At 39.2% G+C, this 15,536-nt stretch overlaps 1 protein-coding gene across 1 annotated transcript in view; it reads left to right on the plus strand.

The window, feature by feature from the left end:
* The window catches only part of FAM227A (family with sequence similarity 227 member A), an 88,969-nt gene extending 79,288 nt beyond the window's left edge, over positions 1 to 9,681 (plus strand). The window contains 1 exon segment of the mRNA XM_057556551.1: positions 9,543 to 9,681. Within this exon segment, the coding sequence (XP_057412534.1) occupies positions 9,543 to 9,681 (139 nt within the window).
* Positions 9,682 to 15,536: the final 5,855 nt, after the last annotated feature.

Consider the following 15,536-nt stretch of genomic DNA (forward strand, 5'->3'; position numbering starts at 1 on the left):
GAGGAGTTTTATAGCAATAGTTCAAGGGCAGGATTGCTGACAAGAAAGATTAGGGTGTGTGCAGGGCCTTCACTCCCTTAATCTCAGCTCGGATCTCCTAATCTTGATGAGCTTCTCTGGTCCCTTTAATCTTGCCTCAGGTGGTTTCTTGGCTGCTCTTCTGCCCTTTGGAACTCAGGGAAGGTCATGGAGGCTAGAGTCTTGCCTACAAGAAAAAGGGGACAAAAAGGCTTTTGTGCCCAGGAGCCCCACAGGGTCCTTCTCAGTTTCAATGGCTCTGCTTGGTTCATGGATCCACACATCCTTTCTGAACCAACACTGTGTTCAGGAAGAAGCAGTGCTATTACTAGCCAGACCTGACCGTCCCTGCGGCCTGAGAGGACAAGGCAAAGTCAGTGACATGGGGTAGAATGGGTGAGATGCCATCAGACAAAAACAACATGCCCAGTTTATTTGTATCTCAACAAAACCCTATTAGATAGCATAACACCCATTTTACTGAATAGAAAACTGAGGCACAGAGAAGCCAAGTAAACATTGACTGAAGACCTACTACGCCAGGCACTAAGGATGCAAAGAAATAAATAAAAGTTCTTGCCCTCAAGGGCTCATAGTATAGAAGAAGGAAAAAGATATGTAAATAGATAACATGCAACAAATTGCATAGGTCCTAAGAGAGGACTTCAACAGAGAACAGAGTAGGGAGCAGTCAGTTCTTTATGTTTGCTAGGCAAGGGGGGAGGGGAAGAATGGGCTGGAGCTCTAGGCAGGGAGATGTTCAAGCCAATTTGCAGAGCTAAAAGTTACCAGACTGCAATTGGGTCTCACTGATTAGAGAGTGAGGGAGAGTTGAGACAATGAGGGGCATCAGAGGGTCTCACATGCCACCTTCTGAATTCCACCGTCCTGTAGTGCATAGGCATCCAAGAGTCTACAGAAATTATAATTTTCAATTCTGGAATTTACATCCATTATTCTAAATAACATGCTTGCATATGCATTTCTTGATTTCCTTTTAGACGTTATCTGTTGATAAGGTTTTACAGATTGTTAAAAGCTATTAAAAACCAAGCAGCATCATTTTCCATATTCTCAAATGTATCATATATATTCTATGTATATCGTATTAATATATTCTGTTAGGTAACGTGATCATAACCAGGACAGATGCAGTTAGCTGCTTGTCCTTTTCCTCTCCATTGCAAGCAGATGTAGACTCCTAAGGTTAAGAAAAAGTTGTGGCAGAAGATCCTGAAAGTGAGAATATATTCTGATAATTTCTTCTTCATTTTTTTAATCTTGGAGTTCTCCTTCTCAGGCCCTCATCCTCCTCCAGTCTGGACTGGTGTGCTCAAGGTCCGCTCTCAGTTATCATTTTGGGGCTTTTTTTCACCATTATCCTAGGGCTTCCCTTGGTCAACTTCACTTTGTTGGAGTCTCCCAGGTCACATGTCTTTCTCTTTCTTGTTTACTTACTTATTTTGCTGGAGCACATCTTCTAGTAACTCTCAAGGGAAAGGTACATAGAAAGTTTTTTTAGTCTTTACATGTCCAAAATGACTTTGCTCTTGATTAATATTTGACAAATGTTTTGCTGGGGATAAAATTCTAAGTTCAAAGTCAATATTCCACAGAATTTTGAAAACATTTTTTTTTCTACCTTCTAGTTTTGCTGTTGAAAAATTTGATGCCGTTCGGATAACTATGGTCTTGTATGTCACCTCCACTCTCCCCACCCCCAACCCCCGTGGAAGTTTTTAGGATATTGTCTTTCTCCCTATTATTCTGATGTTTCACAATCATGTGCCTTGGTATGACTCTTTTTCTTAATATGTTTCATTGGGATTGGGAAGCCTTCTCAAACTGGAGAGTAGTGTCCTTCAATTCTGAAAATTTTTCTTTTATTATTTCTTTGGTAATTTTCTTCTCTTTATTTTCTTAGCTCTGTTTTTCTGGAGCTGTTATACTCAGTTGTTATACCTCCTGGACTGATTCTCTAATTTTCTTATTTTTATTCTCCTCTTGGCATCTGTATGAATTTCTGTCCTACTTTTGAGAAGAGTCTCTACATTTTATCTTCCAATGACTTCTTTTAATTTTTAAAATTCTACTGTAGTATTAATTTCCTAGAGTGAGGTCTTTCTTATATTTTGGTTGTTCCTTTCTCATAGCATCCTATTCTTTTTCATGCGTGCAATATTTTCATCTATTACTGAGAACATTAATCTTTATTTTTAAAGTTTCTGACCCCCATATTATTTCTGTGGGTTCCTTTTCTTGGGTACCTTTTTACATTTTTTGATTGTTTTCTTGTTTTGAACTCTCATGTTTGAGGTTTTCCTTAAATTATTGATAATCCTGGGCTGTCTTTTTCTTTTTTTAAAAAATATTTATTAATTTATTTATTTGGCTGTGCTGGGTCTTAGTTGTGGCACGCAGCAATCTTTTTTTTTTTTTAGTTGCGGCATGCGGGATCTTTAATTGTGGCATGAGAACTCTTAGTTTTAGGTTCACTCTTAGTTGCAGCATGTGCGATCTAGTTCCCTGACCAGGGATGGAACCTCGGCCCCCTGCACTGGGAGCGCAGAGTCTTAGCCATTGGACTACCAGGGAAGTCCCCTGGGCTGTCTTAGCTGACAGTGGAAGTTGGTATCAGTGGTCATGGCTTCTCAGTTGGTTGGCTCTCTTTTTTTTCATGATCAGGAAGCAAGCCAGCTTTCTCATTTGAGAGACTCTCAAATATCAGCATCTGTGCTCTTTTCTCAGAAGCCATTCAGTTTCTTAGGAGAAGAATCCTCCAGTCATTTGCCTGTGGGACATATGCCTGGCTAATGGCATTCTGGAAACAGAGGAAAGGAAAGGGGGGTAAAGATCCTGCATTTAGTAGAGCCAACTTCCGCTTAACTATTTTTGCTTTCTACTAATCTACTATGCCCAAGACTGTAGCCTCTTTATTTTAAGTTTCCCAGAAAGCAAAACAAAAGCACAAGAAAAACTTCCAATTTTCATTTTGACTCTCAGAACAATTCTTTGATGTAATATATAAATTAGGATTTTATTTAGTCATATATAACAGAAAAATTAAAAATAACAGTGGCCCAAAGGTTGATTCTCACATATAAAAGAAGTCTGAAGGTAGATGATATAGCCTGATACAGTGTTTCAGGGAGCCAGGCTCCACCATCCTAGCCCTTGGTATCCTTCCTCTGGGACTTCCATGGTCCACCAAGACGGCTGCTGGAGTTCCAGGCAACCTGTCTGTTTTCCAGACCAGAAACTATAAGAAGGACGGGAAGAAGAGGGCTAACGTCATTCTCAATCTCTGTCTCTCTGTCCCTCTCTCTCTCTTTCTTTAAATATATTTTTAGAGGAGTTTTAGGTTCACAGGAAAATTAAGAGTAAGGTACAGATGTTTCCCATGCACTCTTGCCCCACCACACGCAGAGCCACCCCCATTACGGACTTTCCCCACCAGAGTGGTATATTTGTTACAACTGATGAACACACAGTGACACATTATAATCATTCAAAGTCCATAGTTTACATTGGAGTTCACCCTTGGTGTTATACATCCTATGAGTTAAGACAAATGTATGACATGTGTCTACCATTATAGTATCATACAGAGTATTTTCACTGCCCTAAAAATCCTCTGTGCTACTCTTCTTCATCCCTCCCTCCATCAAACCCCTGACAACCACTGATCTGTTTATTGTCTCCATAGTTTTGCCTTTTCCAGAATATCATATAGATGGAATCATACAGAATATAGCCTTTTCAGATTGGCTTCTTTCACTTGGTAATATGCATTTTAGGTTCCTCCATGTCTTTTCATAGCTTGGTAGCCCATTTCTTTTTAGGACTAAATAATATTACATTATCTGGAGGTACCATAGTTTATCTGTTCACCTACTGAAGGATGTCTTGGTTGCTTCCAAATTTTGGCAAGTATGAATAAAGCTGCTATAAATATCCGTGTGCAGGGTTTTGTGTGGATGTAAGTTTTCAACTCTTTGGGTAGATACTAATGAGTGTGATTGTTGGATCCTTTGGTAAGAGTGTGTTTAGTTTTGTAAGAAACTATCAAACTGTCTTCTAAAGTGGATGTACCATTTTGCATTCCCACCAGCAATGAATGAGAGTTCCTCTTGCTCCACATTTAGTGTTGTCAGTGTTCTGGATCTTGGCCATAATAGGTGTGTAGTGGTATCTCATTGTTGTTTTAATTTGTGTTTCCATGATGACGTGATGTGGAGCATGTTTTCATATGCTTATTTGCAATCTGTATATCTTCCTTGGTGAGGTATCTGTTAAGATCTTTTGGGGGCTTCTCATTGTGGTGGCTTCTCTTGTTGCAGAGCATGGGCTATAGGCGCTCGGGCTTCAGTAGTTGCGGCACGTGGGCTCAGTAGTTGTGGCACATGGGCTCAGTAGTTGTGGCTCTTGGGCTCCAGAGCGCAGCCTGAGCAGTTGTGGCGCACAGGCTTAGTTGCTCCGCGGCATGTGGGATCTTCCCAGACCAGGGATTGAACCCGTGTCCCCTGCATTGGCAGGCGGATTCTTAACCACTGCACTACCAGGGAATTCCCTTTGGCCCATTTTTAAATCAAGTTGTTTGTTTTCTTACTGTTGAGTTTTAAGACTTATTTGTATATTTTGGAAAACAATCTTTTATCAAGTGTGTCTTTTACAAATATTTCCTTCCAGTTCATGGCTTGTCTTCTCATTCTCTTCACATTATCTTTTGCAGACCAGAAGTTTTTAATTTTAATAAGGTCCAGTTTATCAATTCTTTCTTTCATGCATCAAGCCTTTGGTGTTATATCTAAAAAGTCATCACCAACCCCAAGGTCATTTAGATTTTCTCCTATGTTACCTTCTAGGAGTTTTATAGTTTTTCTTTTTTTTTTTTTTGAGTTTTGCTCAAAATGTGTATGCTCCATTTTTGAGTTAATTGTTATGAAAGATGTAAGGTCTCTGTCTAGATTCTTTTTTTTTTTTTTGCACATGGATTTCCAGTTGTTTCAGCACCTTTTGTTGAAAAGACTGTCTTTGCTCCATTGTATTGCCTTTGCCCCTTTGTCAAAGATCAGTTGATTATACTTATATGGGTCTCTTTTTGGGCTCTCTATTCTGTTCCATTGATCTCTTTGTCTATCCTTTCACTGATATCACACTGTTTTGATTACTGTAGCTTTATAGTAATTCTTAAAGTCAGATAGTGTCAGTTCACCAGTGTTGTTTTTCCCCTCCAATATTGTGTTGTCTATGCTAGGTCTTTTACCTATCCATATAAACTTCACAAATCAGTTTGTCGATATCCACAAAATAACTTGATGGGATTTTGATTAGGACTGCATTGAATCTACAGATCGAGTTGGGAAGAACTGACATCTTAACAATATTGTCTTTCTATCCATGAACATGGAATATCTCTCCACTTATTTAGTTCTCATTGATTTCTTTCATCAGAGCTTTAGTAATTTCCCTCATACAGATCTTATACATATTTTGTTAGATTTATACCTAAGTGTTTCATTTTTGGGGTATTAATGTAAATGGTATTGTATTTTTAATTTCAAATTCCACTTGCTCATTGCTGATATATATCAATAGGAAAGAAATTGACTTTTTAATTTTTATTTTATTTTTATTTTTTGGGGTGCCACACCACACAGCTTTGGGATCTTAGTTGCCCAACCAGGGATTGAACCCAGGCCTTCAACAGTGAAAGCACGGACCGCCAGGGAATTCCCACGATTGACTTTTTTATATTAACTTTGTATCCTGCAAGTATGCCATAATCACTTATTAGTTCCAGGAAGTTTTTTGTCAGTTCTTTTGGATTTTCTACATAGATGATCATGTTGTCTGTGAACAAAGACAGTTTTATTTCTTCCTTCTCAATCTGTATACGTTTTACTGTATTGTATTGTATTATTGCATTAGCTAGAACTTCCAGTACAGTGTTGAAAATCAGTGGTGAGAGGGGCATCCTTGCCTTGTTCCTGATCTTAGTGGGAAAGCTTCAAGTTTCTCACCATTAAGTATGATGTTAGCTGCATATTTTTGTAGATATTCTTTATCAAGTTGCGATAGTTCCCCCTATTCCTAGTTTGCTGGGTTTTTATCATGAATGGGTATTGGATTTTTAAAGTGCTTTTTCTGCATCTATTGATATGATCATGTGATTTTTCTTCTTTAGCCTGTTGATGTGTCAGATTATATTAATTTATTTTTAAATGCTGAACTGGCCTTGCATACCTGGGACAAATTTCACTTGGTCACAGTGTATAATTATTTTTATACATTGTTGGATTGACTGGCTTATATTTTGTTGAGTATGTTTGCATCTATGTTATGAGAGATATTGGTCTATAGTTTTCTTTTCTTGTAACATCTTTGTCTGGTTTTGGTATTAGGGTAATTCTTGACTAGTAGGATGAGTTAAGAAGTATTCCCTCTGCTTCTATCCTCTGAAAGAGATTGTAGATAATTGGTATAATTTCTTCCTTAAATGTTTGGTAGAATTCACCAGTGAATCCATCTGAGCCTGGTACTTTCTGTTTCTGAAGGTTATTAATTTTTTATTCAATTTATTTAATATATATATAGCTCTATTCGTATGGTCTATATCTTCTTGTGTGAGTATTGGCATATTGTGTCTTTCAAGGAAATGGTCCAGGAATTCCCTGGTAGTCCAGTGATTAGGACTCAGTGCTTTCAGTGCCAGGGCCCGTGTTCGATCCCTGGACGGGGAACTAAGATCCTGCAAGCCACACAGTGAGGCTGAAAAAAAAAAGGAACTGGTCCATTGCATGGACCAGTTGTTTATAGTACTGCTTTATTATCTTTTTAATGTTCATGATTCTGATATTAGTAATTTGTGTCCTCTCTCTTGTTTTCTTAGTTAGCCAGGCTAGAGGCTTATCAATTTTATTGATATTTTCAAAGAACCAGATTTTGGTTTTGTTGATTTTCTCTACTGATTTCCTGTTTTCAGTTTCATTGACTTCTGCTCTAATTTTTATTATTTCTTTTCTTTTGCTTACTTTGAATTTAATTTGTTCTTTTTCTGGTTTCCTAAGGTGGAAACTTTAGATGATTGATTTCAGATCTTTCTTCTTTTCTAATATATGCATATAATGCTATAAATTTCCCTCTAAGCACTGCTTTCAGCACACTCGGCAACCACATTCTCTTTTAAGGAGCATTTCCATAAGTCCCACAAGTTTTGATAAGTTGTATTCTCATTTTCATTTAGTTCAAAATATTTTTAAATTTCTCTTGAAATTTCTTCTTTGACCCACGTGTTATTTAGTAGTATGTTGTTTAATCTCCAAGTATTTGGGAATTTTTCCAGCTCTATCTCTGTTACTGATTTCTAGTTTGATTCCATTTTGGTCTGAGAGCAGGCATAATGTGATTTCTTTTAAATTTGTTAAGGTATACTTTTTGGCCCAGAATTTGGTCTGTCTTGGGGAATGTTACATGTGAGCTTGTGGAGAATGTGTATTCTGCTGTTTTGGGGTGATGTAGTCTACAGATGTCAATTACATCCATTTGATTGTTGGTATTGTTGAGTTCAACTATGTCATTGCTGACTTTCTGCCTGCTGGATCTGTCCATTTCTGATTAGAGTGGGTGTTGAAGTCTCTAAATGTGATAGTGGAGTCATCTATTTGTCCTTGCTATTCAATTAGTTTTTGCCTTATGTAGTTTGATGCTCTTTTGTTAGGATCATACACGTTAAGAATTGTTATGTCTTTTTGGAGAACTGACCCCTTTATCATTATATAATGCCCTTCTTTATCCCTGATAACTTTTCTTGCTTTGGAGTCTGCTCTGTCTGAAATTAGTATAGCTACTCTTGCTTTCTTTTGATCAGTGTTAGCACGGTATATTTTTCTCCATTCATTTACTTTTAATCTATAACCACATTCTCTTTTAAGGAGCACTTCCAGAAGTCCCAAACAACATTTCCACTTATGTCTCATTGCTAGAATGTGACTACATGGCTTCAGCAATTTCTTTCTTTTTAATAAAATATTGTTTAAAAAACATTTAAAATGTTCTTTTATTAAAATAATAATTATTATTTATAATTCTAATATAATTATAAATATTATAATTAATATTTATAATATTAATGAGGTACAATTTCCCATAAGATTTGCCCACTTTAAGGGTACAAAATTCAATGATTTTTAGTAAATTTACAGAGATTTGCAACAATTACTACAATCTAGCTTTAGAACTTTTTTATCACCCCAGAAAGTTCCCTCATGCCCATGTGTAGTCAATTCCTATTACCCTCTCCCTTTTTAATAACCTCCCTGGAAATACCATATAACATTACCAGTTTATTTCAAAGGCCAGATATTAGTCACATGGTGATGTTAGTTTCAAAGGAGCCTGGGAAATGTGTGTTGGGTTTTTTTTTTTAATCTGGCTCCATTGCTAAAGTAAAAGGGGAGAGTGGATGATGGGTTGTTAACTAACCATCTGTATCACAGATAGATGGTGTTATACTCTCCATTTCAGAGATGAAGAAACCAAAGCTTAATGAGTTAAGAAATTTAGCCAAGGAAAACTTTGTCTTAAACCTTCTAGTCGAAATTTTCCTTCAAACCAGAAAAAGACCACATTTTTTTTATACTAGGAGTTTAGCTTGAGGCCCACCTGTTTGAAACATGGAATACTATAAGTTCAATGGTCACTCATTAGCAGTCTTTCTGATATCCATATTAGATTGTCAGAAATACAAAAAGCCAACTATTTTAATTCACCAATATCATTGTCATTCCCTCAGACTTGACTATCCTTCAACTACTTCTTTTTTTTAATTGAAGTATAGTTGATTTACAATGTTGTGTTAATTTTTGTTGTACAGCAAAGTGATTCAGTTATACATAAATATACATTCTTTTTTATATTGTTTTCCATTATGGTTTATCTTAGGATATTGGATATAATTCCCTGTGCTATACAGTAGGACCTTGTTGTTTACCCATTTTATATAATAGTTTGCATTTGCTAACCCCAAACTCCCAGTCCATGCCTCCCCTTCCCTTTTGACTACTTCTTAATCTAGCTAACCCCTCACTAACCCTTAAAACCCAGTTCAGGCATCACCTCCAGGAAGTCTTCCCTGACTTGCTTTCTCAGGGTATTGTCCTGTGCTTTCCTGATCACATGCCACAGAACGTAGCCTACTCTAGTTATAGATTTGCTTGTCCATCTCCCTAGATTGAGGCTTGTCCTTAAGGTCAGGAATACTGCCCTAGATGACCTTTTTTTCCCAGGGCCTAGTGCAGGGCCTGGCACCCAACAGGTCCTCAGTCAATACTTAGAAGATGAAATGAGGGAGTCGTTGCAGTGTATTCAGCACTCTGCTTCAGTTATTTGCTATTGCCAATGTTACTGATTGATTTGTAAACTTTTTCTTTCAGTACCTATCAAGATTCTACTGAAACCTTTGAAGAAATCGCACTGAATTTTTGAGCCGATTTTTGTTGATGTCTTTTTTGTTTCCCCCACAGGAAGGAAAAGGAGGAGAGGGAAAGAGAATGGAAACAGAAGTTGAACTACTCTTCCTTCTCACCATCAAGCCCTGATGAATTCTCTTCCCTGGAGCTAGGAAGCCCCTACAAAATCTCTGATATTTCTGCTACCAGGTAGAACAACAACAGGAGAAAAAGAAAATTGTGGCCAAATACTGAGAAATAGAAATAACTATTCCCAGGATAGGGGAAAGATTCCACTATAGTTTTTCCTAGGCTGAGTGAAAAGCAGGAGTGGGGAGATTTTTGCTTAGGTCACTACTTTTAGTCGTGCTAACAATATTAAATTATAATATAATAATCATGGCTACCATTAGCTAACTGTTCACTCTGTACCAAGCACTAAGGTAAACACGATACAAACATGACCTCATTTTAACCTTCATAACAGTCATATGAGGTAGAGATTATCCAGTGCATTTTATACAGCAACAAGCCCAGATTTGGAGAGGTTCCAAAAGTTCCCTGCAGCAGACCCTGGGTAAATAACAGTAGATAAGACACAGTCCCTATTCTCAAGGGGCTCACAGTCTGATAGAGAGAAGGCAGATAAATCAACAAATAAATACCATAAGTTCCAGAAGTGCTATTAGACAAAGGAGACAAAGAATGCAATGGCCTGGGAGCCATGCAGACACATTTTATAGAAGTGGTGTCCCTTGACCTGAGTCTAGAAAAGATAAGGCGCTTGTAAGGCAGGAGGAGGCGGACGAGGCAAGGGGTTGGCATTCTCAGTAGATGGAGCAGTAGAGGCAAAGGCTCAGAGGCAGGAAGTAATGTGGCAGGAGGTCAAGAAAGTGTGTGAGGGGCTCCAGGAGAGGTGAGCCTGGAGAAGATTCCTGGACAAATCATGAAGGGATTTTATTTTCTAAGTCGTGGGGAGCCACGAAAGATATTAAACAGGGAACCACGTGGCCATATTTGGATTTTTAAAGTCCTGATGGCAGATGGTGGTCTCCATGAAGGGAGTATGTATGTACTTTGCGGGATTTGCAAAGTCTCCGGCAAACATTTACCTCTACGTGAAACCCTGACTATACCACTTGATCAGTAGTCCTCAAGCTTTCTTGATCCTGTATCTTTCTTAGTAAAACATTTATGAGAACTCAGCCCCTAATAATATATTAATTATTCAGTAATAATATATATAGTTCTATGCTAATATAATATGTATACTATAATATAAAACATACAGAAAATAGAAATTAAAAAGAATGAGATAAAAATATATAAATAGAAGTTCCAATATCTTCTCCTATAATAGATCCATTGTGGATCCATCTATGGGTGGGGATGACTACTCTGGATGAACCCCAGGTAAAAATTAACCAGGTAAGGGAGTTACCTTTTAGTTTCCCCCACAGGAGAAGATGAAGCAGTAGAAGGAGCTTTGACTCTAAAAAGATCTGGGGTTTTGAATCTTTGCCCTGCCCCCTCTGTGACTTTCAGTTAAGTTACCTAAATTCTCCAGGCCTGTTTCCTTGGCCATGAAAAATGTGGAAGTTTGTTAATGTGTAAATGAGCTAACCCATATAAAGAGTCTGGCATAGAACTTGTCAATAATTAATAGGCAATATATTATTGTTTTCATAAGCTTCTTACATTCCTTAATCAAGGAAGCCTTCGAGCCTGCTTGAGAGCACTGGTCTGGCCTAGCCCAGAAAGACTCCCTGGTTTTCTGAGCCCTGGACCAGCTGGGTTCTCATCTCTTAGGGCAGTCCTTACCCTGTGCTTACCCATCATGGGGGACTGAAATGTCGAAGCTCCAGAAAATATACAAGTTCTTATTCATAGGGAAGAGCCTCCAAAGTCTAAAAGTTTCACATTCAGATGGGGCACAGCCTGTGTCCAAAAATGTCCCCCTAGACACCTCTTTCAGAGATCATTAAATACTGGTGACCCCAGACTTTTAGGAGCCTGAGGAAGAGCAGACCTGCTCCTCCTGTTACAAACACTGGAAGGGAAATTGAAGGGAAGCTTTCCCTGGCCCTGTGATAGGCATATTCCATTGGTTATCTTATTGAAGTCTCAGAACAGTCCTGTGAGGTAAATTTTATTTTTCTTGGGTTTTTTTTTAATATTTATTTATATTTGGCTGCGTGGGGTCTTAGTTGCGGCACGCGGGATCTTTCATTGTAGTGCGTGGGCTCTCTAGTTGTGCAGGTGGGCTCCAGAGCGCGTGGGCTCTGTAGTTGTGGCGCACAGGGTCAGTAGTTGCGGCATGTGGGCTTAGTTGCCCCGTGGCATGTGGGATCCTAGTTCCCCGACCAGGGGTGGAACCCGCCTTCCCTGCGTTGGAAGGCAGATTCTTAACCAAAAATAGGAAAGTCCCCCTATTTTTCTTGTTTTTCAAAGGAGGCAACTAAGACTCACTTGAGTTAAGGCCCAGGCTCCCCATGGGTCTCTTTCAAAAACCCATATCTCATCAGGCTACTCCTTTGCTTAAAACCTGCAGTTTCTTCTCAACCCCTAAGGATCCTAGGGATAAAATCCAAACTCTTAGACTCGAGGCCTTCATGAGGTGGCCCTGCCCACCTCCCCTCTCTCCTCTGTCTTCACCCACCACTCCCAACCACCTTTCAAGCCACACTGAGCCCCTGCAGCTGCATTAAGAGGCCAAGTTCTTCCAACCTCCAGGCCATGCTTGGCACAAGCTTCTTCCTCTGCAGGAAAATTTCCCCTCCTACCCCTGGCCTCCTTCCCCAGCTAGCTCCTCCTGCTTCTTCAAAGTCAGTGCAAATAATGGACTCCTCCAGGAAGCTTTCCCTGACACACACACAGAAGATCAGAGTTCAGCACTTCTCCTCAAAGCTCTCAGACCTTCCATACCATGAAAACTTGCTGAGCCCAAAGAAGTGCAAGGAACTACATTGGAACATTCTGGACTGGGAGGTTTGGGGCAGACGCATTTTTGAGAAAGCATCCAGCAGTTGTTTCACATAGTTTCTGCGCTAGAATAGAGGATGAAGCCAGCTTCAAGTGCACATGCACTGAAGGGTAAAGGATCAGATGCTGACTTACTCGGCATTTTCCTGAGTTCAGAGCCTTGATTCTCCCATCTGTCAGGGACAGGACAACTAGAAGTCATAGTGCTCTTTGCAGAAACCTATAAAAATATTACCAAATTATTTTGGTAATAAAGGACTATTGACTAAGATAAAATATGAATCTTTAGATAGCTGCCAAGTTATCTTAAAATAACATAACACATAATATGTTAAGAAATCACAACTAACTTTTCTTTTAATTATAACTTTTACTTACTCATTTGTTTTTATCACCTTGAGCACACAACACAGTTGTGTTTGCCAGGTCCTTATTCTCTTCTAAGCATGATACGTGTATTATTTAATTCTCACAGCACTTCTGTGAGATATGGGATGTTGTTATCCTCATTTTACAACTGAGGCAACTGAGGCTTAGAGAGCCTAGTGACTCTTGCTCAGGTGCTCACATTTGGTAAGCAGTGGAGCCAGGATTTGAAACCAGTAGTCAGACTCCAGGGCCTGGGCTACAGCCTAACAAGGCTTAAGAGGTAAACTTGGGACTTCCCTGGTGGTCCAGTGCGTAAGACTCCGCGCCCCCAGTGCAGGGGGCTGGGGTTTGATCCCTGGTCGGGGCACTAGATCCCACATGCATGCCGCAACTAAGGGTTTGCATGCTGCAACTAATAAGTTTGCATGCCTCAAGTAATAAGTTCGCATGCCACAACTAAGACCCGGCGCAGCCAAAATAAATAAATAATAGATAAATAAATATTTAAAAAGAGGTAAGCTTAATATGAAGAAAGTTTTATCAATTCATTTTTTCCTTTGATTAGAGAAACAGCCACTGATATTGGAGTATAGCAGCATGGTTTGCACCCTATTGGTTTAGGCTATGGAATCTCCAGGTTAAGAGGGGCTTTTAACACTACTGTTTTTGACATCCATTTTAGAATTTAGAATGGAAGAGGAAACAACCAATTCAGTTCATTTTAACAAGTATTCACTGCTCTTTCCTCTTCCTTGAACATACTTTGGCCACTTTTTCATCTGGCTAGATCCTATCTGACCCTTAAAGCCCACTCAGATGTTGTCACTTCCAGGAAATCTCCCCAGACTGCCCTAGTGACTGCCTATTTTGTACTCCACCGAATATGTCCTACTGTAGTCATGGAGTTGTCTGTCTCTCTCTCTGTACTGTAAGTCTCCCAAGGGCCTTTTATCATTAAGCATTGAGTCTCCTGCACCTGTTCCTGTGACTGGCACATAGTAGGGATTCAGCAAATTCTTTTTTTTTTTGGCTGTGTCATGCAGCTTACGGGATCTTAGTTCCCCGACCAGGGATCGAACCTGGGCCCCTGGCAGTGAGAGTGCGGAGTCCTAAGCATCGGACCACCGGGGAATTCCCGGGATTCAGCAAATTCTTGATGAGGGAATTAATGGTTAGCTAATGTGTGTTTAGCATTCTGTTCCAGTTAATTGCTTATAGAAAAAAATAACTTATTACATTTTAGAACTTTGTCTGTCTATATTCAAAGTTAGGAATAAAGCCTCTTAAAAATCACACTTTTTTAATTTTTGTTTTTATTTTAATTAAAGTAATACATATTCATCCTTTAAGAATCAAATAGAGAGGAAACTCTGGGGCCAGACCACCTGGGTTTTAATCCTAGCTCCATGACCTACTAGCTGTGTAAGCTTGAGCAATCATTTAACTTCTCTGCATCTCAGTTTTTTTATCTGTAGAATGGGGATGATAATATTATGTATAGCATAAGGTTGTTATGAGGATTAAATTGGTTAACATTTGTAAAGAAAGCACTTAGAACAGTGCGTGATGCAAAGCAATATATAAGGCACATTAAATTAACTGATTGAATTAACCAATGCAAAGCATAATATAAGGCTTATTAAATTAACTAATTAATAGTTCTACAAAGCTTGCTACAAAAAATTGCACTCCTCCGGACCCGCTTTCCCATTCCCCAGCAACACTTTCCACTTTCTTTTTTTTTTTTTATAAGATATCTTTTTTTTTAAAATTTTTATTTATTTATTTTTGGCTGTGTTGGGTCTTCGTTTCTGTGCGAGAGCTTTCTCCAGCTGTGGCACGCGGGGGCCACTCTTCATCGCGGTGCGCGGACCTCTCACCATCGCGGCCTCTCGTTGCGGAGCACAGGCTCCAGACGCGCAGGCTCAGCAACTGTGGCTCACGGGCCCAGCCGCTCCGCGGCCTGTGGGATCTTCCCAGACCAGGGCTCGAACCCGTGTCCCGTGCATTGGCAGGCGGACTCTCAACCACTGCGCCACCAGGGAAGCCCACTTACCACTTTCTTAACTGATTGTTTTGGTATTTGTTCTCCATATGTCTAAATACCATGGTGCTCTGGCTCCTTGATTTTTTAGTGCTAGGCATTATCTATTGAATTCACACTAGGAAAAGTGAGGACTGGGCTCTCTCTCACTTGCACACACTTCCGCTCTCCCATCCTCCCAATGTGTCTCTGTTGTGATTTTGGTTGGATCATTAATCAGCATTATTATACTATCAACACCACTGCCATGAGCTACGGAGTATACTTTGGTTATTTTTATTTCTTGCAAAACTTTTTGCTATCCCTGGAACTAAGTCTCTTTTTCAATCTGCCTGTTTTCTTTCTTTTTTTTTTTTTTTTATGTACTCACCTCAGTTTATCTCCAAATTTTCCCTTGGTTGTATAAGTCTCCCAGTACATTCAGACACTTTACATAATCTATCAATTCCACCTTCATTTCCCAGCCTTCTGATCTGCTTCACTCTAAGTGGTTGATTTCCAGGCTGTTTATATAATCCTGGGGATTCCTTTCTTCATTCTCTTGCTCACACTGGTTTTTTAATCTGTTTCTGTTTGTATCTTTATGGTTCATCCACAGAAAGGTCATCAAGAAGTCAAAACCAATGCAGAAAAAGTAGTCTTCCTTATCCTCTCACCTTCCAGCTCACCTGCAT

This window comes from Balaenoptera acutorostrata, chromosome 11 (genome assembly GCF_949987535.1).
Source record: "Balaenoptera acutorostrata chromosome 11, mBalAcu1.1, whole genome shotgun sequence".
In the NCBI taxonomy this organism is placed as follows: domain Eukaryota; kingdom Metazoa; phylum Chordata; class Mammalia; order Artiodactyla; family Balaenopteridae; genus Balaenoptera; species Balaenoptera acutorostrata.